The sequence below is a fragment of the Corythoichthys intestinalis genome, chromosome 10 (assembly GCF_030265065.1).
Source record: "Corythoichthys intestinalis isolate RoL2023-P3 chromosome 10, ASM3026506v1, whole genome shotgun sequence".
Taxonomy (NCBI): Eukaryota; Metazoa; Chordata; class Actinopteri; order Syngnathiformes; family Syngnathidae; genus Corythoichthys; species Corythoichthys intestinalis.
Genome location: NC_080404.1, coordinates 27,190,823 through 27,218,245, shown reverse-complemented (window position 1 = coordinate 27,218,245; position 27,423 = coordinate 27,190,823). Strand labels below are relative to the sequence as shown.

Here is a 27,423-nt window from a genome sequence, read left to right as displayed (position 1 = left end):
GATATGTATTCTCATTCACCTCTGAGGCTATAATGCCAGAGTGGGGAACGTTTTCTATCAGGGGAAGTACTGACTGTATAAAGCATATTATGCAATTCTCCAACAAATGCAAATTATTACAAATGATGAGCATTTTGAATCTCGTTTGTTTGTCAGATGTCCGTGCAGGGCTGCATTCTTCAAACCTGAAAAAAGCTCTCAGGATCATTTGATTTGGATCCATCATTTAGACTTAAAGACCAAATGTGAAGTAAGGCTGGCCAACCAAGTTTTTCAATAATATCAATGGCTAAACAATTATAAGCATATTTTCGTTATTTATTTATTTATTTTTTTTACGCAACCCTTCCGGATTCTTTGTTTAACCCATAGAAACGCCCTTGACAAAGAAAATGCTTTTCTTCGGCCATCTTCGGAAATTACGTCACACCGAGAACTGCAGGGGAAGTCCGCCATACACACAGTATTGTTGCATTGCTTCTCGGTAAGATGCCACGGCGGTGTTTGGCGATGTATTGTTCTCAATCTAAAGAAAAGTTGTATGAGTGGCTGAAGGATAGCAGGGCACGTAAATGGACATCTTTTGTTTGCACTAAGCGAATGAATTTCACGCCATCATCGAGTCGTGTTCTCTGCTACAAAGACTTCGAAGATGCCTGCTTCCTCAACCGGTCTGTTTGTGATCAAGGATTTGCCAAAAAGTAAGTGTGATTTTTGGATAGATGACTGATGATTTTGTCAAAGCAGAGCTGCCAACTGTTGTGGAATGAACAGTAGAAGCTAGCGACGTTAGCCGAAAGCTAACTCGTGGCAATCCCCGATCATAGTTGTTGTTGCGTTCGCTAGGTTAAGCGTGTTTAAATTGTGCGTCATCTACGATCTTGTCCGAAAGGGTTAATCCACTGTCAATCGGGAAACGGGTGTGGATGTGCATATAAGCGGGTCGCGTCGCGGTAATTCAGTCACGTCGATGAGTTTGTGCACATTTATTTGTATTTGTGTTATGTATTTCCACCTTCATGCTTCAAGCTTTGCATTGCTTTTGGCCGGTTCGGCGTTTCTTTCACGGTGATCGCATGATAGCCTTATAGTTTGTGTTTTACGAGAGCCGCTGACAGGTGACAGTTGACAACTAGCGTGTTGGTTTAGCGTAGCCATTGAGTCAATCTCGCAGCGAATCAGCATGCGGCGCAGGTCACGCAGTGAATCATGGGAAATGTAGTCTCGGTACAACACAAGTGGTGCTTTGTAATCTGTTCGCTTGTGTGAAAAAACTACATTTCCTCACGCCATTAGACACCACTTCTACAGGCTCTATCTATCGCTCCGCACAGCCTGCCGAGAGCCCCAAGCTGTGTTCGTACTGTTAGCTCCATGTGTTAATAAACAAACAAAGTTGTCAGCACGTCGTGTGCTCGATACCTTTGTCAACAAAAAGCTCATAACAAGACACTATGCACGATCCGTTTAAGAGACGCTGGAGTAGTAGGAGGCGAGGAGATCAACGAGAAGCAAAACTTTGCGGTCGAATGTGGCGGCAGTCCGCTATTATTTTGTTTTCTTGTTGTTGCCACAATAAAGTGGAGATAGCCATCAACGACTCATCTCCTTTTTTCCCCCCAACGTTTTTATATTATTATTTTATATGCACGAGAGCTGCCGGATCTGCCAAAATGAACATGAATTCTGATATTATTTTTTTTAAACAATGTCATCAGATCGACAAAAACATAAAATTATGTGCAAACGCCTGCATCTTATAAAATGTATTATTATTATTATCTTCAAATCATGAAAATAATAACAGCCTATATTTTACCAATCTTGTAATCTCGATGGGTGGGTCTTGTCTCCATTCCATGTCAAGTAGTCTAGGCACATAGTTTGCATCCTGATTAGCGTCTGGCTAATACATGTTAGGTCCAACATAAAATTCCAAGCTCCTCTTCTTCCTCAAACTCTTCAAAAACTTGGATCTCCTCCTTTGCGCTCGATGTATCACTTATATCGCTGTTTGAATCATTGTTTGAAGGGCTTTGTATGGCGGCCCTATGGAGCGCTGTCATCGCTGTTCTCGGTGTGACATATCACTTCCGGGTTCGTCCCCTTTCAGGCTCGAACTTCGGAAACGAGATTATTTTGTCAAAAATACAACATATAAATTATTTTTTCATGCTTTATTTGTTGGACAATGTTTAATTACTTTAATTGTGACCCTATTTGGCATGTTATGAAATTACTTCACATTTGGTCTTTAAACACTTTGAAATAAATGATCATTCGTTTTGGGAAAAAATATGCATACATCGCTTCAGAAAGAGGGCAAAATTACTTGCCCAGGAACAATTGCTCCCGAACACTCCATAATGAAGTATCCGGACCGATCGCTTTTAATTGCTCGCTCTGGGAAAATCTGTCCGGATCATTCATTCTGAATTAATGGCCAATGATGTGTAAAAATGAAAGGATTTTTTCTTTTTCATTTGTTTGTTGGTAAAATTGCATAGTGGGCTTGATAAATTGGTCTGGAACAAATGGTCCAGAGCCGAGCGCTCTAGATCAAAATGATCCAGATCAAATGTGTTATACAATCTCTCTAGATCATTTGCTCCAAGACAGTCAATGATCTGAAGGCACTTTGGTGATGGTTTTGAATTTATAGGCGCTAAAGAATAAAAATGGTTACTAGTGACGATGTCCATGTGACCTTCATCTTGAATTGGGGCGAAAGTGTAAAAATGTTCCAAGATGGAGAAGGACATGATGCTGGTAGTACTGGTCAGAGTGACAGGGGTGTTTAGGCGGATGTGTAGATGTACTTTGTCTTGGCCAGGCCAGTGAGCTCGTCCTCATAGCGCGGCAAGCAGCAGAAGAGTACGGCGCAGCCAATGCACAGCAGTGTGGCGCCCCAGCCAAAGCCGTACGCCCACGTATAGTAGTAGTGACCCTCAAAGATCTCCTCGTTGAACTTGACCGGGTAGATGATCAGGGCAATAATCTGGAGCACCACTGCACACAGAAAATGGAACAGTCATTTTAGTATTTTTTTCCCCGGTCAGCTATTTTGTGATACTAGCCAAGTACAGTGTGGGAAAAAACAATTTTTCCAATTTTAGTGTTATATTTTGTGTTGGGCAAAGCATAATGTCAGCAGTGCTAACAAAAGTGTGAAGAAAATACTTTCACACCAGCGCGAGATACTTGTGTACCAAAACGCTAGACATCAGCAACTCATCGATGAGTCACTATGAACCAATCCCAAGTGCATTCAGGGGCCACCTTTTACGTCTTCTCGAGAAAAAGGTGTGGCAGCCGTGAGTGACGGATTTCTGATAAAACACTTTAGATAAAACACTTTCTGAAAAATTATCAACGAAGGAAGTTTTGAGTTAAAAAATAGCAGGAGAGAAGTTCACTCTATTTTCCTTTTTTTTCATTTCCTTCCAGAACAGCTAAGTGAATCACTAACGAATTTGTGAGTCACATACAGTAGTAAGCAAAGCAGCTGCTTCAATGGAAACATCATAATAACTCACCACTACCCATCAACCCCAAAATAAATGATGTGGTTCGGTAAAAGCACCAAGTGGGTGGAAGGATTGTTTTTTTTCGTTTGTACCCGTCATTTAAATAAAATTCATGAGTGTACACAACATAACATTTTAGTAGTTTGTAAAAATATTATTTAGAGCATCACACTTTTGCTAAAGGTTTCATGCTTAGCAATTTCTACATTTTAATGTGAGAATACAGGTAGTACCCGGGTCACGACGCACCTGACTTACGTGATTTCGACTTTACGACGCCGGAGTCTCGTCCGCCATTTTGTCTCCAGTCGTTTATTTTTGTTTTTAGCCACGTAACAGTGTCTGGTCCGCCATTTTGTCGCCATTTTTTTACTTTATTTTATTAACTCATTTGCTCCCAAAAACGTATAAATACGTTCTATTTTTGTTTCAGTGTCTCAAAGACGTATATGTACGTGCTTTACGTTTTTTTTTCACAAGAGACATCTCTGGGTTCTGATTCAACTTAGCTCCAAAGCACAACGCTGAAAATCCATTTTAAAGTAATAAAACTGGCCACTGGAGGGCCGTTTCTGATTCAACGGAACAAACGGCCGGGGCGCCGGCGGAAGACGCCCGAATGGATGCCCAGGATGCCAGGCGGTGGACGACCGAGCAGAACAACCGGGAGCACGCCCAGGACGACCGAGCAGAACGACCGGGACCACCAGTGCAGCGAACGATGCTGTTGAGTCCGTGCTGCTCGCCGAGCAGAGACAGGCGGCGATGAGGGAAAAGTTTACCCCGGCTGTCGCGGCCACAACAGCGTCATCTCTCAGTTAGTTATGTGTAAATAAATAGAGATTTAGGGGATATTTAGGGGTACTTAAAGGGTTCATTCAGACTTGGACAAAATGAAAGATGAGCGTGTTTTTTTTTTTCTTTCTCAAAACTATGACTAATAAAGTGATCCCTTGTTTTTCGCGGTTAATGGGGACCAGCACCCGTCACGAGAAGTGAAAAACCGCAAAGTAGCACGCCGCCCAGCCCATTTGATTTTTTTTTGTTCAATGTATTTCTTCAGATTTAGCATTAGAACAAAATAAATATAAGCCAGGTTTTATAACTTTTTTCCCCAAAGTATAATAATAAAAAAAAAAAAAAAAAATCACTTTTATGTATATAAATTGGTGCATCTATACCAGCCATGTCCAAAGTCCGGCCCGGGGGCCAAATGCGGCCCTTGGTCAAATTTCATCAGGCCCCCAGCCTCTGTCATAAAATCAATAACATCTGGCCCGCACACAGACATAATAAATTGGTCAACAGTACTGCTACCAGCATATGAAGTAGGGCTGGGCGATATGGCCTTAAGTACGTATCACGATAAATTGAGCAGATTTACCTCGATAACGATAAATGACGATAAATTCGCCCAAGCAAACTGTTACATAATTTGAAAATTTGAATCAATGCATGGAATACAAATTAACAGTTTCTCGTTAAATTTATTTACCAGCTTTCAATTTAATAATTGCACATGCAGTCTAAACATTAAGTATTTAAAAAAATCTTGTAAACAATAAGAATTCTTGTGTGAACATTTATAACAGCTTGTATGACTTGAAAAATATCATCATTTGAATTTCATTAAATTCATTCCGCATTGTTATACACTAGATAGTGGCATACGTTTAGATATTTAGAATACGACACATCCACCCGCCCCCCAGAAATTATACTTAATTAAAAAATAAAATGTTTCACAAACCTTTCCTTTCTTTTATTCGGCTCAATTATTAACATCTTATGATTTTGATAATCCTTAGAGTATGCAATAAATAATATTCCTGTTCCCAAGCACTGTGCTTACTGTACTGTAATTTTTACAAAAAATAAACAATACATAGTTACTCCCCGTCATCTAGGACGAGCCACTTACAAGACTAGCACTGTCGTGTATTACAAATACTGCTTTGAACACATCTTCACAGACAAAAGCAATGACACAGGCTTAAAAAGGTCAACTTTGTGTAAATCCCACTTAATGACGACACGATCTCCTGGTTGAAATAGACGACATCCACTTAATTCTATTGAAGATATGTAATGCTGAGGCAATTTGTCAACTTTACTTTTAAAAAGAAACGTGCACTGTTTATCCAGTAGATGGGGCTCTTGCAGTGTGTCAAACAGTGATTCAATTTAGGGCAATTGTCTTAAAAGTGGTTCATTGTTTCAGAAAGCCTCGGTTTTTCCATCCCTATCTGGAACCCGTCAAGAGTTTACTTAATGCCGGGTGAAAGTTTGGCGAAGCTAACTTAAGCCCGACTTCATCCCGTTTACTTGTAGCGTTAGCCGCTAGCGTTAGCAGCTAGCGTTAGCCTACCGGGCTTCTGTTTGATGGCTTCCTGAAAACCATGTGACTCTAAACGTAAGCACACTGTCTGCTTTCTTAAAGGGGAATGAACATAGTCGAACAACACAGAGTCAAAGCGGGATGAAAAGACTATATTTTCTTCTTTTATTAAATTACCGAATTTACCGACATGGTCAAAATTACGTCGGTCATCGTGAAGAATTTCGGTAACGGTAAATTTTCGGTTTACCGCCCTGCTCTAATATGAAGTAGCTTACACAATAAATGCTGCTCCTCATTTACCCAACAAAAGGCCCAGCACTCTAAGCAGCAATACCCCGTGTGACCCTTTACTTCCAATTTTCTAAAATGGCGACAATCAACAAAAAAAAAAGAAAGTTGACTGCGAAGGCCGACGCTTCAAGGATAGGTGGAAATTAGACTATTTCTTCACTAGAAGACGCAACATCTGTGTCTGCCTCATTTGCAAAGAGACAGTCGCTGTTTTTAAAGAGTTAATTGAGAGGTGGTATTACCAAACAAGACACGCTGACATGTACGACAAGATTACAGGGAAGATACGCGGCAAGAAATTGAAGCAACTTCAAGCTGGTTTAATTTCACAGCAGCAGTATGTCTCAAGAGCCCGAGAGTCGAAAGAGAACGCCACAAAGGTTAGTTGCGAGATTGTTGAAATTATTAATTAAAAAAAAAATAATGAAGCAAATGTGACACAGAATGGCTTGCTAAAATTAGCTTAAATATATTGTTCTACGTAAAGGACGTCACGTCAGCCAAGGTTGGCCCCCCACATTTTTACCACACCAAATCTGGCCCCCTTTGCAAAAAGTTTGGACACCCCTTATCTATACCCTGTCCATCCTGGGAGTGGATCTCTCATGACTGTGGTTCTCCCCAAGGTTTCTCTTTTCCCACTGGGTTTTGGGAGTTTTTCCTTGCCGCCATGGGGGGTCTAAGGATGGGGGATGCCCAGGACATGAACTCATCTAATTCATCGACTGTATCTGACTGTGTATCATATTGACTATGCAAAGCCCTCTGAGGCAACCTTGTTGTGATATACAAATAAAATTGAATTGAATTAACAATTCTTTTTAAGCACTCTAAATGTAATAATTATGATAAGTTTTAAACATGTTACTATGCCACCGAATTATTTTTAAACAAGAAATAAAGCAGAAAAATGCTTGTCTTTATTAAATGCTTCATTGAGTGAGTCCACTCAAATCTGCTCAATTACACAAAATGAGCCGCCACAGCAACTGTTTAACAAGCTAAACAATGATTGACGCATGCAGCACTTTGAAGTTTCGGCTTCCAAGCAGCTATGGCAAGATCAAACCTTAACGTCTGTCAATCGGCAGGAGGGAGAGGGAGACTACATGATCAGATCGGACAGCTCATCTGTAATTATTTATTTATTTTTTAATTAAAAAAAAAAAAATCCGCGAAGGACTGAGGGGGTGAAGTTTGAAGCGCTTAGTAGTGAGGGATCACTGTAATCTATATTCCTTACTAGCTAAGAGGCAACTGTGCGTTGAGTTTGTAGATAGAACATTTTCGGTCTTTAGCTAAATGATGTAAATAAAAAATTACCAGGAATCTTTTTCCTTCAATAGCAATATAGATTAATATTGCACTTTCCAATTTCTACCCCGCTTATCTTCATTTGGGTCGCGGGTGTGCTAAAGCCTATCCCATCTGTTATGAAATAATAAATTTCACCTATACCTGATGTTAAAAAAAAAAAAAAAACATTTTTAGGGTTGCATTTTCCTCCTAAATAGTTTTCATTACATCTGATATAAAATGGCACTTTTGGTTTTGCACTTTCCTAAAAAGAAAAAAATGGAAGCAGTTGCATATTATTAAACTTGATTTTTAATATTTGCTCACGTTCACAGAAGAAAATTTATTCATGATACCCTCTTTTAAAACGTATGCTACTTAATAAAACGAAAACAAATTTATAGTGTAGCACTTTCTTGAAAAGAAATCATTAAAGATGCGTGTTATTGTTATATAAAGTATATAATGTCACTGTAAGTATAATTTATTCCCTTAGTGAAGCGAACTAATACACTCCAACTCAATACACCAAGTACACGTGGCCCTAACAAGGTAAAAATCGTAGACAACATTCCACTAATAACGACACACCCTACCATGAAGCTAAGCTATCCTTCCCCCACTCTCACTCTTTTTTTCTCCCTGTCATACATCATCATGTTGTTCAGCCCTTTTTCTTTGGGACTGGATCCCTCCCACCACGTTACAGAAAGACTCAACATTTACTGCACTGTTCTTTCACTCCTCTGTGTGACCTTTTGCTGCACACCACTCCTACAGCAAAGCCCAAACTTGAACACTAAATGTGTCAATATTTCTCACATCCATGTAAGGAACCCAAGCAGTTTACAGAACAAAGCCGTTGCTCTCCCTGAACACAATGCTCCCGGTCACCTCAGCAACGGCACACAGCGTGGAAACGTGTCAAAAGGGGTACTCTTTACAGTTGAGAGTGCCGTTTCTGTGGGGACCTGCACTAAAAGCGAACAACTCCATCTCTAACTGTTACTTCCTCCCCAAAAACGTGCTGCCTTACAAGCCCTGAATATATAAATTGCAATGTTTTCTTAGTATGCTGATCATTTTGTGTTTAAGTTTAGATTACCGTATTTTTCGGACTATAAATCGCGTTTTTTTTTTTTTTCATACTTTGGCTGGGGGTGCGACTTATACTCAGGAGCGACTTATGTGTGAAAATATTAACACATTATGATATAGTTTCACATGTTATTTTGGAGTTTTGGTGTGACACTGATGGTTTGGTAAACTTGTTAGCATGTTCTTTATGCTATAGTTATCTGAATAACTCTTAATAGCTATGGCCACGTTCGCATTCTGCGTTTGGCAATGTGTGTTCAATTGTATTATTGACTTTTTTTATATTGAAATGCATGCTTTTAGTTTGTGGCGATTTCATGCCCACGTGGGGGCGCACTCGCACTTGTTTACGTGAAGAGCGCTCACACGCCAGAAGAAGACTGACAGCTACGTACTGTAGCTCTGAGTGAGTGGGTGAGTTAGCGAGAGAAACACGGCTGCGAACCTACGTTCATTGTTTATCCTTTTAAAATATCTCTACAGAGGCAACGCCTGTGTGTATCATCTTTTCTGTTGTTGTTGTTTGTGTTCCATCCGATTGGACACTTGGAGCCAGTTGTGTGAGTGTTTGAACGATCTGCTAATGCTAGTGAACGCATGCTAATCGTTTATGTCATTGCTGTAAAACAACCTACGTAATTATCATTTATTTACGTTGATGCGAACATGTTTGGTATTGAGGACCAAATTGATTCAGCAAATTATACAGACGTCCAGCATCGTCCTTTGGGATTTCGCTGTATAGCCAGGACCGAGCCGTAGCGTCCTGGTGAGGACAGTATATTCGCATTTCGTTGTTCATGCACTGTACACTGTACATTTATTCAACATGTTGTTCTCTATTGTATTTTTATATCAACTTGCCTTTCAAGGTGACATATCTGTTCTATGTGTTGGATTTTATCCACCAAAAAAGCGACTTATACTCCGGTGCGACTTATATGTTTTTTTTCTCTTTGTTGGGCATTTTACTTATACTCAGGTGCGACTTGTAGTCCGAAAAATACGGTACATACACTCAAAAGCGGGTTTAGAGGTTTTAGATACTATAACATGCGTTATTTTTTTCTTCACCTTTTTGTTTTAGTAAAATGTTATTACCGTATTGGCCCAAATATAAGACAACCCCCTCTTTTTCAAGACTCAAGTTTGAAAAAAGACTTTTTCAACACCAAATTAATTTTTATACAGAAAATAATTACAGTACATCTGAAACAAATGATTGTAACAATATATTTGAGAGAAAAAGCATGTTATTTTGCCTCATTCAAATCTTAACATCTGAACATTTAAATATGTAAACTAAAGTGCAATCACATTCGTAAATGAATGGCTTCTGGTTTTTGAAATGTAAATAAACCAATCTATTGTGATTAAACAACAAAATTGCAATAACTGCATTAACCATCAAAGTGAAGTCTAACTGTAACTGTAGTTTTGAAACAAATCTGAATAGGGAAAAACATTGCAATAAAATAATGCAAACTGGTTAAACTTGAGAGTAGCTGAGATCTGCCATGACAGAACATCGCTTCAATGATATCTGGCACCATCTAGCGTCGTGAATGGGTATAATACCTAGACCGCGAATATAAAATGACCTCTTTTTCAGTCTTATTTCAATGCAAAAAACAGTCTTATATTCGGACCAATATGGTAATTTTAATGCAGCCAAATAGAACGACAGTTGTGCTACAATTATAAAGACACTGTAACATACAAAAATCAGCTAATCATTAGGTTGGGCATCGAGCATCGACAGGACCCGGTTCTAACACTCCGATGCTCCCGGAACAGTTTGAATTTTAAAATTTGGATTCCATGTTTCGATGTCCTGAGTGCCGAGAGGAAAAAATATTGCTGCCGAAAACCACGAAGAAGAAGCCACAAGAAGCGTGTGTTTGTGCATTGCAGCTTGATTACAACCATGGACATAGTGCGGCGGCGTTTAAAAATTTGGCCCAACTTTACAAAAAAAAAAAGACCAGTCAGCTCAGTGCAAAATTTGCAACACAACTACATCATGCAAAGGTGACTGCACGACCAATATGATTAAACTAGGGCTGTCAAGCGATTAAAATTTTTAATCGAGTTAATCACAGCTTAAAAACTAATAATTCGTAATTAATTGCAATTCAAACCATCTATAAAATACGCCATATTTTTCTGTAAATTATTGTTGGAATGGAAAGATAAGACATGAGACGGATATATACATTCCATACATACAACATACTGTACATAAGTACTGTATTTGTTTATTATAACAATAAATCAACAAGATGGCATTAACATTAACATTCTGTTAAAGCGATCCATGGATAGACTTTTAGTTCTTAAAAGATAAATGTTGGTACAAGTTATAGAAATTTTATATTAAAACCCCTCTTAATGTTTTCGTTTTAATAAAATTTGTAAAATTTTCAATCAAAAAATAAACTAGTAGCTCACCATTGTTGATGTCAATAATTACACAATTCTCATGGTGCTTAACCCATAAAATCAGTCGCACCAAAGCGCCAGCAGAGGGAGACAAAAAACACAAGTAACAAGTGGCCATGACACTGCTGTCATTTTAATCTGAGCGGGGCATGTGCGTTAATTGCGTCAAATATTTTAACGTGATTAATTTAAAAAATTAATTACCGCCCGTTAACGCGATAATTTTGACAGCCCTAGATTAAACACCTCCGGCTTCATGGAATACAAGTGTGAGTGCCAAGTGCATAGCTGAGTGCTGTGTATTTGATACGCTGTGCCATCAGAACCAGGTAAGTAAAACAATAAATTACGTCTGTCTTCTGCTGTCCCCGCGACCCGACCCTGGATTAAGCAGTAGATGATGGATGGATGGATGGATGGATGGAGTAGTACAAGAATAATAATTATTATTATTGTTCAGGCTACGGTCGATATCACATGTATAAAGAACTAGATGTGAAATGACAGACTCGCCGGCGTTAGTAAACAGCCGCCAACTTAAAGCAGTAGACCCCTCCGTTAAAATCAACAGTATTAGAAGATCTTCAAATTAGAATCAATAGAAGAATTTATATAAATGCTTCGTCGTAGCTCCCAGCTAAGGTACATGTATGGCCAAAGAATATGTGTAAATGTTTTCTCCGAGAGCTTTTGAAAAATAAACATCTTTGTAAAAGTTCACTTCTGTGGAAAGAAACGTCATTACATTCAAGTTCAAAGACTAATATTTATATACAAGTTAAAAATAGCCCTGTGAGAAGTTCATACAATTCATTAATTTCATATTAATTGTATTAATAATACATAATAAATAATAATAAAATAATAAATAATACAGTAATAATAATAATAAATAATAATTTTAAATTCATATAATTTAAAGAATCATCAAAAAGTTAAGACATTAATATAAACTAATACTTTTTTAAACTATAACTATTTTTTTGACCTTGCCTCTTTTTTTTTTTTTTTTTTTGTTGGACCCTGCCTCTTAAAGGAATCGGAATCGAGAATCGTTCGGAACCGGAATCGAAACGTGGAATCGGAATCGTTCAATTTCAAACAATGCCCAACCCTACTAATCATTATATGATCTGTTTAAACAAGTACAAATTGATCTCAATATAAAAACAAAAACACTTTTCTACAAGCAAAATGCTTACTGGATAAAAGCAGTGAGATTTGACTAAATTTGGATTATTAAAAAAGAAAAATTAGGTCAAAAGTGTTAACTGGCTATAGTTTTTGAGATACAGTATCTGGCCGAAATGTTAAAATCCAAGTCCAAGTAAAAATATCTACCTAAAAAAATTGTCCACAATTTCAGAATATAACATAAGATGTTACAATTTTAATGTCCTCCGCAAGAAGAACAACAAGAACAAAGTGAGCGAGAACTTGAGACCTCCCACTGGGCAGTCTAAAAATTTGCAATACAGCAGGGATGTGACTGATGAACTGTGATATTGTGAGAAAAACGATTCTGTTATTCATTTTCTTATAATCCTCTTCAAGTGTGTGTGCGTGTGTATGTCTGTTTCTTACCGACAACAATGAGCATGATTCCAATGACCGGCAGCAGTGTGACATTGAGTGTGCAGCATAGAGCTACGCAGGAAAGGATGAAGGCGCCGATGAGGATAAGGAGGCCGAGGATCATAAGGGCCGCCACTGCTTGCGCCCACGCTGCATGGGCAACAAACACAAACACAGACTTAATAGGGAAAAAAACGGACATTTCCATGTTTCACTGAATCAGTGATTCTCAATTATTTTCTGTTACGCCCCCCCCAAGCCCCCCCGCAGGAAGACGCAAACGTTTCGACCCCCCCCCACCTCTATACCGCCATTGTAAATAGGCTATACCTATATAAAATTGTCTAAAAGTAAAAAAATCAATACAATTATTATTAGTACGGTACACCTCTACATAGTATTGTCATTATTCACATAAAAAAAGTAATATAGATCAACTTACAATAAAGTTATTCTTTAACATTTTTGTTTGTAACGGAAAACACTTAAAACGCATCTTTGCCTGAATTAAAAAAAAAGTCACATCCAAAGAACACTTAAGGTACATTTTTTTGACCACTTGATACTGAAAAATCTAATTTAATAAAATCAACAAAAAATAATAAATTCACATTGATTAGCAACAATAACTCAAGAGTACAATAGGGCAAACAATTTGACCCAAAACATGTTGAGTCACTGGACAAAGGGAATTTTTATTTTGGCATCATGCGGTATCAGGTGCTTTGCTATGGTGTGAGGTTATTTTTGCACTGAGCAGCTTGGAATGCCACCTTATATGATGCTAACAGTGCTTGCTGGTTTACTGATGTAACACTCAAAAAGCGGGACATTTGTTAGCAATATTTGGCACATTTTAGCTGAAAAAAATCAAGCGGCCTATCAGTGTGATTGGGGTCTAATGTTTTTAAGTGAGGTCTTAATTGATTTGGCTTCATGCTGTCCCGCTGCCAACATTTTTAGACACAGTAAACAATAAACATACTGGTCTTTCCTCTTATCCCACTGTATCAAAAGTGAAGCCAAACGCCACATACGCCTCGTCATATTTCCTCGTCTTAGCTCTTCATATCTCCAGTGCACTTTGCTGTGTGCTCTTGTTTGGTTCAAAAATACTGCGCACAATCTGAAAATGAGAGTGCCACTGCCATCCACTGAGTGGATGTGCAATTTTACTTTATTCTAGTACGGCAACAAAAGTATGTTCCCCGAGGTCACATGCGCTGGATCATCCAGATGGTCAGTGGCAAACTTCAGAGGTGTCTGGACATGCACTGGCTTCAGCAGCGGGACCTTGCGTGCGCCGTAGGATTTTAATCCATGACGGCGTAATGTGTTTCCGATGGTTTTCTTCGAGACTGTGGTTCCAGCTCTCTTCAGGTCATTGACCAGGTCCTGCCGTGTAGTTCTGGGCTGATCCCTTACCTTCCTCATGATCAGTGATCCCCCACGAGGTGAGATCTTGCATGGAGCCCCAGAACGAGGCAGATTGACCGTCAACTTGAACTTCTTCCATTTTCTAATAATCGCTCCAACAGTTGTTACCTTCTCACCAAGCTGCTTGCTCATTTTCCTGTAGCCCATCCCAGCCTTGTGCAGGTCTATTATTTTATCCCTGATGTCCTTACACAGCTCTTTGGTCTTGGCCATTGTGGAGAGGTTGGAGTTTGTTTGTTTGAGCATGTGAACAGGTGTCTTTTATACAGGTAACAAGTTCAAACAGGTGCAGTTACTTCCAGTAATGAGTGGAGAACAGGAGGGGTTCTTAAAAAAGAACTAAGAGCCGAAATATTTACTAGTTGGTAATGTATCAAGTACTTATTTCATGCAGTTAAATACAAATTTATTATTTAAAAATTATACAATGTTATTTTCTGGATTTTTGTATTAGATTCCGTCCCTCACAGTTGAAGAGAACTTATGATACAAATTACAGACCTCTACATGGCTTGCAAGTGGGAAAACCAGCAAAATCGGCAGTGTATCAAAAACTTGTTCTCCCCACTGTATATATTTTTAAAGTGTACCGAATACAAAAAACGTTTTATGGAGATGACAATATGCTAATTTATTTTCATTAAAACAATGTTTGTCTTTTATGTGGTGTTTTTACAATTGTTTCTTTTCCACCAAATGAAATGTATACATTCAGGTTTTTTTTAATTGCACACAGATAGCGCTTTTTTTTTTTTTTTTTAACAACAAAAAGTAAAATGGAAAGAAAAATAACTATTTTATCAACGTAAATCTTTCCAAAAAAATTATGATACAACAAAATACGCACAGTATGTTTATATATTTACAATTATTTTGTTAAAAAAGCAAATACACAAATGATAGGAAAATAATAAAAGTAGGCCCCTAATACATTATTATCACAGGTATGTACATACTGTAATGTATTTAAAATAATCTATTTCAAAAATACAGTGGTACCTCGACATATGATCTCTTCGACATACGATCTTTTCAACATCCAACATGAAATTTGACTTGCCATGGCGGATTTTCTTATGAGAGAAATCAACACAGGTTTCAAGAAGGTTAATGCAGGTGGTGAAACAAGGAAAAATGTGACGCTTACCATTGAAATGAAGAAGGAAATGATAGAATAAAATGAGCGTGGGGTGCGCATCCGTGAACTGGCTCGACAATACGAACATAGAATGGCTACAATCTCCACGGTCCTCCTCCGACCTCAGTTCGTCAGTTTTTACAAGTTAAGGTGACAATTATTACTGTGGTAATATCGCCCAAAAAATTGCCAGCTTCGTCAGGTTTTTAATCATTTATTTTAGAACTTGTGCAACACAAGATGCCTACTGTCAGCCGCAGTTGACGTTGTTCTCAACAAAACATTAAAAGAGAAAGAAATTATAATAGTTTAGTATTATTCCGATTTTTATCTATAATTCATGTGTTTTGCTATGTGCAATTGGCATTTGTAATAGTACCAGCAGTATTTATTAAGGATGTAGTGTAGGTTTTCGGGCTGTGGAACGAATAAATGGAATTATAATGTATTGTTATGGGAAAAATCCTGTACGACATACGACCATTTCGACTTACAAACACTCGTTCCTTGAATGAATTAACTTCGCATGTAGCGGTACCACTGTATTACAATTTTCAAACATTTTGTAATAGGGACAATTAAAAGGAAAAAATATAACTCATTTCTAATAAAGCTCAAAAACAAGTTTTGTGAGGTTTCTCAATTCTGCTTTCGCTTGACTGACAGCCTTCCAAATATAAATTTACCAATGTTTTGCCAACGCAAAACCTTTTTAATGCATATTTGAATGTATTTTATCATCTAATAAGTAGGTGCCTGCCCTTCCCAACCCTAACAGCATTCCAATCTGATCGTCGCTCATTGTGTATGGAATGAATACATGTAATTTAAAGCTCTTTAGTCACTTATTAAAAAAAAAAAAAAAAAAAATGTAAATAGGTTCCTTGTTTAAAAAAATAGTTCATAATGTTAGTTAAATGTGGCTTTTCAATGTGGAAGCAAATTGCTTTGACTGCACTAAACACTGAAGCCAAGCCTTGAGTTCCAACCAGTTTCTTTACTGCATGGGGCAGGCAACACCTTCAATTATTCATACCTGTATGTGTGTTTTACTAGTGCCTGGCTACCTTGCCCCGAAGCGTATCACAAACACGCACACACAACAAATTCACCCCTCCTCTGACGTGTTAGACTGGTTGTTCCCACATCACTCAATAATCCTATTTGGTGGACAGTCTGCAAAAATGCATCAAACAAGGACAAGACGTTTGTTTCTCTCTCTCTCTCTCTCTCTCTCTCTCTCTCTCTCTCTCTCTCTCTCTCTCTCTCTCTCTCTCTCTCACTCCATCCAATCTCCAATCTTTCTCCATACTAAGAATTTTAAAGTCCCCTTATCACATTTTCCCCCCAGACTAATTAAATTATTGAATCTTGTCAAAGATTCAAAAATCAATTATCAAGACTCACACAGATCCGTAACTACTGAAATGCAATGCAATGCAACACTCTTGTTGTTGAAGTGCAAGAACAATATTTTTTGTGACTGTTTGCCTCTGTGTAGTACTAGAATCCGATGACGCATTAAAAGGAAAGGTTTCGGCAGAGTGCGTATGACTAAATGGAAAAAAGCAGTCGAGACTCACTGACTTTATTGGGCAACCAGTCGCAATATGAAATTGAAAGTGGTTAAGAGGAGCAAGTAAGTCAAGGGGAACATGATCGAGGAACCGCGATTGAAAAACTAGTTATTTGTTCGGTAACAACTTTTTATTGGAAGTACGTCATTTGTCACTCAGTCAAAGCAGTCTTCAGTGAAATGTTTTAGGGCTGCAGCTATCGATTATTTTAGCAGTCGATTAATCGATGAACTAGTCAGTTCGAATAATTGCGTAATCAGATAAGGAACATGAAAAATTAAAATACTTGAGCTCAGCTTCAAACAGTATAAAAAATAAATAAATGAGGATTTATGTACAACAAAAGAACAACTGGCTAACTTACATAGCAAAAGTCCGCTAGCTTAAATGCTGTAAAATTCTAATGTTTTTTTTTCTTTTCACAATGCTCTTAACAAATGGTTTAGACACATATTCCCACAAAAAAACAGCTATAAACTAAATTACATTAGCGCAAACAAAAACTTAGTTTAAGTTGGGCTTAACAGGGAGCAGCTGGATTCACCCATGTGAAATGAGGCAGACCAGAGGGCAGTGTATCCACCCATATCAATAAAACTAAATGCAAACACTTTCAAAATAAACCATTACAACGCCACTTTAATCAAACGAATACTCGAAGCAGCAAAATTGAATTACATTTTTTTTTATTTTTTTTTTTTAATCGATTACTCGAGTTAATCGATCAATCGTTGCAGCACTAAAATGTTTTGATCAAAACAACAGTATTCCCACCGCCTGGCCTACTCTCTATGTTCAATCCACTCAGCTCACTGCTTGGTCGGAACGAAATAAAATGAGGCTTATATCGGCAGTGTTCGTGTTGGAGCAATTTCCTAGAAAACACGTGTTAACCATTGTTCTGTACACAACACGTATGACCCATTTCTCCGATAAAATAGCTTGAATTTCTGGGAAAACCAACTAAAACCCAGGCTGCCACAGCAATGAAACTAAACAGATGAGGGCATTGCGAAATGGGATTAAAACTGTTTAGCAGTTTTTTTGGTTCATTTTACAAACAAAAAGGACTACGGGTTGTGGCTTTATGATTAAAGATGGCGGATCTAAGCAACAGATTAACTAGTTAAAAGCATAAGGATTCAGGTGAATTTGCTTAGGTTTAGTGCTGCAACGATTAATCGATTAACTCGAGTATTCGATTAGAAAAAAAATATCGAATTAAATTTTGTTGGTTCGAATATTCATTTAAATAAAAGTGGCGTTGTAATGGTTTATTTTGAAAGTGTTTGCATTTAGTTTTATTGATTAGGGTGGATACACTGCCCTCTGGTCTGCCTCTGTTCACATGACAATCCAACTGCTCCCTATTTAGTTTATAGCTATATTTAGCCATTTTTGTGGGAATATGTGACTGAACCATTTGTTATGACCATTGTAAAAAAAAACTTTAGCATTTTATAATATTTAAGCTAGCGGATTTTTTCTATGCAAGTTAGCCAAATGTTCTTTTGTTGTACATAGATCCTCATAAAAAAAAAAATAAATAAATAAAAACGTTTGCGGCTCAGCTGAGGTGCTTTAATTTTTCATCTTCCTTATCGATTACTCGATTATTCGAACTACCGTAATTTCCGGAATATAACGCGCACTTTTCCCCCCCAAATCAGCTTGTAAAATCATGGTGCGCATTATAAACGGGTACATGGATGGAGACAGAAATATACATGTAAAATATATATATATATATATATATATATATATATATATATATATATAGAAAAAATTCGATTTTTTATTTTTTTTTTATGACACGGCCACGTTGTGTTGAGGGAACGTATGCGGCGATCCGTTGCCGACCATTACGGTATGTGACATCACCATTTTGTTTCAGTAATACTTCACTCTGATCGGCCGAATGATTTTGTCTGTGTTAAATTCAGCTTTTTTCACTCTTCATAAAGCACAGAATTTAGTTTCTTGAACTCATTTGAGTCAATGTTTATTGCAGCTCCGCAACTCGGACCATAACAAACATAACAACACAGACTTCCTGTGTGTGTCTGTCAACTATATTTGTCCCTTGGGAAACTCAAACCCAAATAACAATAGTTCCTATTGTTACTGTTGTGTCGACAGCGACGAGCTCTCTCGGATTTCCGACTTACGTTCTCACTTTAATTTTACCGTATCAATCCATGGAAGAAATATTTATTCATCATGATGAAACGAGCAAGTTATACAGCAGCCTTTAAAAGAAAAGTCACATCTGTTTTGTTTTCTCCTCGATTCTGGTAAGTTGGAGAAGTTGTCAAATCATATTATTACCGTGCATATTGTCAGTTTATGGTAATGTTTTGAACTACCAATATGCTATGCTTGTGCTGTGTTTCACCAGTCCGTAAAATGACATTTCTGTATCCGTACACAAGCTCTGTTTTCTTGTATTCTTCTATTTATTGGTGCTAAAATTAGGGTGCGAGTTATAAACGGGCACAATAATTTCCCCTAGATTTTACAAGTAAATTTGGGGTGCGCATTATACACGGGTGCGCCTTACATTCGGGAAATTACGGTAACTAGTCCATCGATTAATCGACTACTAAAATATTTGATAGCTGCAGCCCTACTTAGGTTTATTGACTGTATTTGTATGCATGTAATCTTTAATGCAATTAATTAGAGGTGCAACAATCGAATAATAGACAACTAATCGATTAGCAAATTAATTGACAACTATTTTGATAACCAGTTAATCGTTCAGGACCTTCTTCACCTTAAACTTGTCTTAATTCTTGAAATTATAACATACATACTGTGTAACTTCTCAGTTGTAAATATCAGATTTCTTCATTATATTTTTGTTAAATCAAAGTAGGACATGAACAAAAATCTGCTTTCACATTGGCAACAACAATTCACATTTTTGCCAATTTTACATTTTACGGTCTAAACTAGCTTCTTAATGAGGTTGCAACAACTAATCGATAAAAATCGATTAATAATTTAGTTACCAACAAATTTGATAATCGATACAGTTGTAGACTACAGTTAAGTCAGGATGCTGTAGTAAAATATTATTTTTGAAGGAAAGTTATTCATTTTGTCTTCATTGTTACATGCCTAAAACAGCTTCAAGGTAAATTAAGAAGGTATTTGAAAAAAAAATTACATTAATCCGATTAATCATTTAATTAATTGCACAATTAATCGACTATTAAAATAATCGTTAATTGCAGCCCTACTATTAATTTGATACTTTATGGTCATGAAGTTGTGATTTTGCATGATTCATTGCACGAGTTTTTTGTCTTTAATGTAAACAAAGACATGGTGGAAATAACTCGACAGGAAGAGAATTGTGCCCAGCGCATTCATCTCTGCGCTTCACTGAGAAGTCGGGAGGAATCTTCACAGCTGAACGACTACACCGTAGCTGCTCCGGGAAATACCGGACAATAGTGTCTTCTGTTAAACGGTGGAGTTTTCATGGTGATGAGTGCAGAGCAGTGGAACAATGAAAGGGGAAGTCTAGGGAACATTCTTTGAGGAGACCACTAAGGATATAAAAAATGTGGAATCCATCAAGGAGTCAAACATCTCACTGAATTAGTTACGTAAATTTAAAAATACCTGAAAATACAGCCACTCGTTGCTGCTTTGTCCATTTTTCTACAGTTCCAAACTGATGCTTTGTGTTCACTGTTAAATTGCTCCCTAACCAACACAATTGTGTATTTTTCGTCAACTAATGGGTTACACTCAAGTTTAACTTGGTGAGGAGTCCAGTCACTTAAAAAACATGCTACAGTCCAACGTTTCTCCAAATGTTATTGTCATAAGATAATGAAGCTGTCTAAATCTTCTCTTCATTTTGTTGTCAAATGAAACTAAAGCAACTCTAAAAACATCAATAATTCCTTATCATAAACCATTTCTTCCAAAAAAAAAAAAAAAAAAAAAAAAAAGCTGCAAGCAGCAGAACAATAGCAGAAAGTAGCAAGTTAACTGAAGTACATCCTGTTTTTTTTTTAACACACTAAATGCACTTACGGTAATACAAAATTGTTTTTTCTGTTATGTTGCTTATCAAATGGACTAAATTAAAAAAAAAAAAAAAAAAAGAGAATAATAATAATAATAATGCGCATAAAGCATGGCTTTTTTAGTGCAATCAACACACAATGACAATGGCCCATTGCCCTTATTTGCAAGTACAACGAAAAGTAACAAACCTTGTTTACTAGAATTTGTTGATATTAATGATTAAAAATGCATTAAATTGACCCAGGGGCATTTTTTTCTATTTCTAAGAAATGTATGGAACATTACAACTTAACCATTCTAATTCTGTTACATGGTCACTCACTTTTGTGTTATTTGACAATGACTATGCATCCACCAACAACACAATATTCACTTATAGTAAGTGGAAGTACACATTCAACAATTTCATTGGATCATGTATGAATGATTACTATTCTGCATCCTGGCCCTTAAAATTCTAGACGGTAGCCTTGGATGAGGTCTGAGCTTTACCATCATTCTAATTAGGAATGTGCTGTTATGAGATCCTGACGGTATAATAACCTTAAGCAAAAATATCACGGTATTGCAAATACAGCTCTAAAATGTGTTATTTGGAGATATCTTTTAACTTTTTTCCATTGAACAGGATTTTTATTTTTCAAAAAATAATAGCAAATTGGAATATAAGTATAATGTTAAGTTAAAATAAATAAGAACAAATAACAAAAAACAAAGAAAATTCAAAATAAAATTAAAATGAACGCAGTCCTTTAAATGAGCCTTAACCCACATCCACAGCTCAACATTATGACCATCAGAACAAAAATAATTGAATTATTTTCCATAAAAAGCACATGTGTAGGGCTGCAGCTATCGAATATTTCAGCAATCGAGTAATCGACTGAAAATTCTATTGAGTAATCGGATAAAACTTAAAAAAAAAATTTTTTTTTTTTTAGGTAAAGAGCAATTATAAATATACATGAGAAAAAAAAGACATTTAATCCAATATTGAACCATTTTCAGTCAATCAATGTCTTTATTTTCGATGTTAATTGTTGAAAAACAGATCTCAGATGTGACAAAAAAAATCACTGCTTTCACTCAAAAAACTTCTAGATCTTATATACAGTGGGGAGAACAAGTATTTGATACACTGCCAATGGGTTTTTCCATATATATATATATATATATGTGTATATATATATATATATATATATATATATATATATATATATATATTAAAAAAACAAACAAACAAACAAACAAAAAAAAAAAAACATTTCTTACCTAAAAACGTAATCACGCTTGATAACACACATCACTTAAAACCTAGGTGTTTTTCCCACGTGTTTCAATTACACTTTCCATTTGTGTCAAGCTATTTTGAAGTTCTAGTTAAGTTTTAGTTAGTCTAAATTGTAAGTACTGATAGGATTTTGAGTTTTTGCAGTGTTGAAAATAAATGTATGATACCTGCTGTATTGGAGCACATTAGGGACCAGTGCTACTTGGTGTTTTATTCAGCATTGACTACTGAGCTAAAACTGACAGTTAGCTTTTTTACGTTTTAATTTTACACCATCATCACTCTACAGCGCTGTGTTTTTACAGATTAAATAAAAGCCTGTATGTAAGAGCGAGTGACAGTAATGTTATATTTATTAGCGCCGAGAAGTCTACTGCTTAAAGATGGCGGCTGTTTACTAACGCCGCCCACACGCGGTCGAGTCTATCATTTCGCATCTATTTCTAAATGAATGCGATATCTATGAGACGCATCGGACACTACCTGCTACCACACTAGCATCATGCGGGCGTAGTTTTTAGCAACGTCGGCGTAGTTTGTAGCAGCTGTCGGCTGCAGTATGTTTTTAAAGTTTTTTATTCAAGGTGTCCCCTGCCTACTGCCCGTAGTTAGCTGGGATAGGCTGCAGCACCTCCTCTTCTTCCTCTACGCACGTGACGTCAGCGCGTTGTCCCTCATTAAAAGTAGCCCGGGCAAAACGTGATGCTTAGAGCTGGCAAAATTAAACGATTCCTCGAGGTGAATAAATCTACTCGGATCAGTTTTTAAACTCGAGTTACTTGAGTTGCTCGAGTATTCGTTTCAACTCTACACATGTGTATGACTCGTATCATGTTTACATTATACACACACTCTCTTTCTCAATAGAGATAGTTGCCAGGGAGAAAAAACACGTTTTACCACCGCTAGACACACTAAACACGCTGGAAGTAACTCTCGTAGCTGGTGGGAAACTTTCATTATAGTGTTTACTAACCTTTCATTTTGTTCAATGCAAAATCATATTGGAGCTATAGTGTCCTCGGCAGCCACCCTCTGCAAACATGTTTTACTTGTGGGTTGGCCGTCCTCCTCTAAGCCACAGCCGTCTGTAACTTTTCTGTAGCCGAAATATTCCCATACCAACGACTTCCTTTTCTTCGATGGGGGGTTAAAAGTTCAGGAGTTTCACCTCCTCCAGCCATCGTGTAGCACAGCTGACTCACTGACACTGAGTAACAACCAGTGAGGGAGGGTTGAGCCTTGCAGCTTCAAGCGAGGGATTTCTCCTCGCATTTGTGGTACATGAAAAATAGCTAATAACTTAGGGACGGTATGACGGAAAATTTTTGCGGTTTTGAAACCGTGACGTTTTCATACCACGGTATACCTTGAAACCAGTTATCGGCACATGCCTAATTCCAATCAGAGCCAAAAAGAGGAGAGTTGAGAAAGATTACTCAAGTAATGAGTAATTTTTTGAGTAACTGCTTATACTGTCTTATATTTTTTTGAACAATGCTATATGTTTTTCTCAGCACGTCATCTATATGAACTGTTATTATTAAACTGTACTATAACATTTTACACGACCATATTAGGCCAAAACAATGCACAAAAAGCATCAAATTCTGACTAGAAAATTAGGAACAAAACATTACAGTCACGTTAAAAGAGCATGAGTGCCATGTAGTGGATAAAAAAATATTTCCTACCATTAAATTAAAACAATCATATTTCCGATTTTCCATGGTCTATCGGTACCAAATAAAAACTGGGAAAGAGGTTCAAATTCGCACTTTCGAGTAATACTGACTCGTCAAATAGTACCGGTAAATGTTTACTGCGCTTTCAAGATGCCCCGTGATTGAATAGGCTGGCCTAATCTTAGGATATCCAGGCACTGTCAGATGTTCAGAGTATTAAGAGCAGGTGTGTTATGTTCTAATGCAAGAATTCTTGCTTACTTTTCTCCACATTGAACATACATTACACGCAGGATCTTTCAGTAGAGTTAACTGTGTAGCTCAAATTGATTACAAAATCTCCTAGTTTGTTGATTAGGTTTCAAATACTGTACAGTATATTGCTATTGTGACTAACTGCAACATTTTTGACACAAACTGTATACCTCAAGGGCGTAGGTTGGGTATCAACATTGGTAGGGATGATATGACAGCATGTACACTTTTTGCTGGGGACGGGACATTAATAAGACCAAACAGATTGGGGGAATGGTGTCAGGGCTTAATTTCTCATGAATTTGAACCTAATTAATTGATAGGCTAAATGATCAACGCAAAATAAATCTGTAGTGACTCGTACTAACGTTCATAAGTATTGGTTCGGGTGATACACCGTTTGATTCAAACCTGTTTTCAAATACTACTAAAGAAAGATTTTTGAAAACTTCTAGAATAAATGTAGCAAATAAATCGCACATTTAAATTGCATTATTTGAACATAAATTATATTAACACACAATAAATTCAAACTTGTTAATAATCTTTAAACTATCCAGGATTGAAAAAAAAAACATTTTTCTGAAGACCAGACAACATTGTCTGTCTAAATAAATAAACATAACTGACAAATCTTTTTACTCAGGGAATAACAAAAATAAATAAAAATTTGCCTATATTTTAAGGTAAAACACCACTGCTTTTGTCCACAAGCACAGCCAAACTAACAGTAGAATCCACATACAGGAAGTGTTACGGATCTGGAGTAATTTATTGTTTAGTAGGGGTGTAACGGTACACAAAAATCTCGGTTCGGTACGTACCTCGGTTTTGAAGTCACGGTTCGGTTCATTTTCGGTACAGTAAGAAAACAAAATGCAAAATATAAATGTGCTAGTTGTTTATTACACACTTTTGTGCTTTCGACAATAGGAACAGTAGCCTATAAGAAGCTAGAATTCTGCTCAAAAAGTAGCGGGTATTTAAAGATAATAACCCAACAACAATTTGCCTTTCAGACCCCGCGTATTGGTCAGCTTTCTTTCTGAAAGAAAGAAGAAAAAAGAAGTCCTGTGCTAAAGAGAAAAGCAGTCCCAATGACAAAGATCTTAACATGTATTTTACAAATGAAATGCCTCAATGAATTTTTTTTTCTTATGAACGGTTTTCAAAAGCTTTATTGGTGGATTTTCTCAAGTTAAAACACCACACAGAAATTGATAAATTTAATTGTGTAAGCAGGATCTGTGTGTTATTTTTATTATTTAATTACAGGTGTTTTAGCTCTTTTCAATTTATTTTATTTAAATGGGCTATTATTTATTTTATTATGTGTTTGTATTTTACAAATGTGATTTGTATTCATTTATATTGTATATTTTATGTTGTATAACTTTAGTTCCTATGTGAATATTAGTTCCTACTTGTTTTGTTGTGGTAGGAGGGTTTTGTATTGAACACGGGGCCGTGTTGGTTATTATTATAGCAGAGAAGACAACTGTAAATCAACAAAGACAAGTCAACTGTGCCCCGATCTACCACTCAAGAGATCTGATGGACTCAAAAAGTGGGTTACGATTGCATATTAGTTTGAAAATGGACCGGCTCCACCGTATTTTTACACGAGTGACTTCCGGTCTGCCCGGTCTGCTAGCTAGTAGTATTGACGCAGGATCGCGTCGAGCCGCTTCTGGGACGCGTTTAACACGCGGCCGCACTGCGACTGGTGTGCATTGGCTGATTGACTTAACCTGCCGTGTTTCACTGCGTTCTTGCGGCGGCCACGTTGTTGCGCCCTTAACGTTTCTTACTGTCCTACCGTGTTGGTCCTCATTATAGTAAGAAGACGGAGTAAATATAATCTACACAAAGAAACTATAACCCGATCGACTCACAGCATCGATAAGTAAGGGTTACATTACGTCAGAAACTCGTTCGGTACGCCTCCGTTCCGAAACGAGCACCAAGTACCGAAACGGTTCAATATAAATACATGTACCGTTACACCCTTATTGTTTAGTAATTTATTTAAGACATGTCTCTCTAAGCAGCTTCCTACTCGAGTTCTGCAGGTTACAAAGTTCACGCAGTTTAATGTTATGCTAACTCTGATGCAGGTCGGACTTTCTGTAGCAAAATTAGTGGTGTGTTCCCCACTTCCACAACATTGACGTCTTTTTACATTATTTATAGTGGCTGCTGCTGGCCGGAAAGAAAATCTAATATCTCTCCTCTTCGAAGAGGACAAAGGAGGCGGCACGTTGTCGACGACATGTTGTCTGTGTCAGAGCTGTGTGTGTGTGTGTATGTGTCAAGTCACCAGCCAATCAAACGTGCGTTTAAGGGGTAAAACATGGACCGGCACTTTCAACATGTGAAAAGGGGTAAATGCATGTCTGAACACAATGAAAATAATTCACTTAATAATGGTAGGGTCAATTCTATTCCTACAACATATGGGAAGACGATCTAAATACCCTATATAACTGAAGTCATTATATTATAATGCAAATAAGCTTGCTTAAAAGTTGGTGGGGACAATTTGAGTATCCTGAGAAGTTGGTAATGTTATGTCCCAACTGTCCCTATGCAAACCTATACCCTTGGTATACCTACACTGTCACATAAATCCTTCATAAATACTTGGAGAAGTCGTTACATTGGAATATTCCAGTTGTAGTTTCTTGTCTGTGTTCGAAGGCCGGATATGATAAGGGAGAAGGAAAGGAAGTGGAAGGTTCAGACTATTGGACTCCAAAGTTTAGGCCTCCCTCCCCCCACCCTCAATCTTTGGTGGGTTATAATAAGGTGTTACATTTTCCAGCGTAGTTCGCATGCATAATAACTCCCCGCGGTATTTCCCCGTTCGCGTACTTATTGAGTGCGTAGTTTCGTGATACTTACGGAACTCCATGAGGGACTTGCCCTCCCACTGGTCGTTTCGTCCGTGGTATTGCTCCCACATGCTGGCGTAGTGCGTCTTGCCCTCCTCGTCCGTCACCCAGCCAGACGTGGCGGCGATGGCGATGATGTCGAAGATGATGGCGAATAGCAGCAGCAGGGGCACGATCCACCTGCAGCGTGGATAGGCGATCCCGCAGCGGAACATGGCGAGTTTTTTCGGTCGAGTCAAGGGAGCAAGCAAGGTAGCACTGTATGGGTTGTCTCCTTGTGCTGGTGTGCGGTAGTGGCTGGGTTTTTTCAGTGTCTTTGGTAGAGAGAAGAGGGAGGGAGCGAGGATAAAAGCCCCACCCGAGTGTGCAATGCAGCCGTCAACCTGGTTTGGGAAGTGCAGGGTTGGACTTGTCTGCCTTTAAAATGAAGCCCAACCCAGTTCAGTTCAGTAGAAGGAAGGGATCATGTTTCAGTTTTACACTTGGCTGTCAGTCTGAATAATCGATCCCTAGTGTTCATGGTCATCAC

The 27,423-nt window shown here is 37.6% G+C and overlaps 1 protein-coding gene across 1 annotated transcript; it reads right to left on the bottom strand.

The window, feature by feature from the left end:
* Positions 1-353: 353 nt before the first annotated feature.
* Positions 354-27,288, bottom strand: perp (p53 apoptosis effector related to pmp22). Its single transcript, XM_057848644.1, has 3 exons — positions 26,905-27,288; positions 12,580-12,720; positions 354-3,009 (listed from the first exon to the last, which is right to left on the bottom strand). Exons 1-3 carry the CDS (start codon positions 27,107-27,109, stop codon positions 2,798-2,800), a joined length of 558 nt encoding a protein of 185 aa, XP_057704627.1. The 5' UTR covers positions 27,110-27,288; the 3' UTR covers positions 354-2,797.
* Between the last annotated feature and the right edge of the window lie 135 nt (positions 27,289-27,423).

Bases quoted from the DNA above. Each gene is read 5' to 3' on its own strand.
- perp (XM_057848644.1), bottom strand. From the start codon at position 27,109: ATGTTCCGCTGCGGGATCGCCTATCCACGCTGCAGGTGGATCGTGCCC. The intron at 12,721-26,904 runs GTAAGTATCACG...TTGCCCATGCAG, and splicing joins CAAGTCCCTCATGGAGTTCC to CGTGGGCGCAAGCAGTGGCG. The intron at 3,010-12,579 runs GTAAGAAACAGA...TTCTGTGTGCAG, and splicing joins AATCATGCTCATTGTTGTCG to TGGTGCTCCAGATTATTGCC.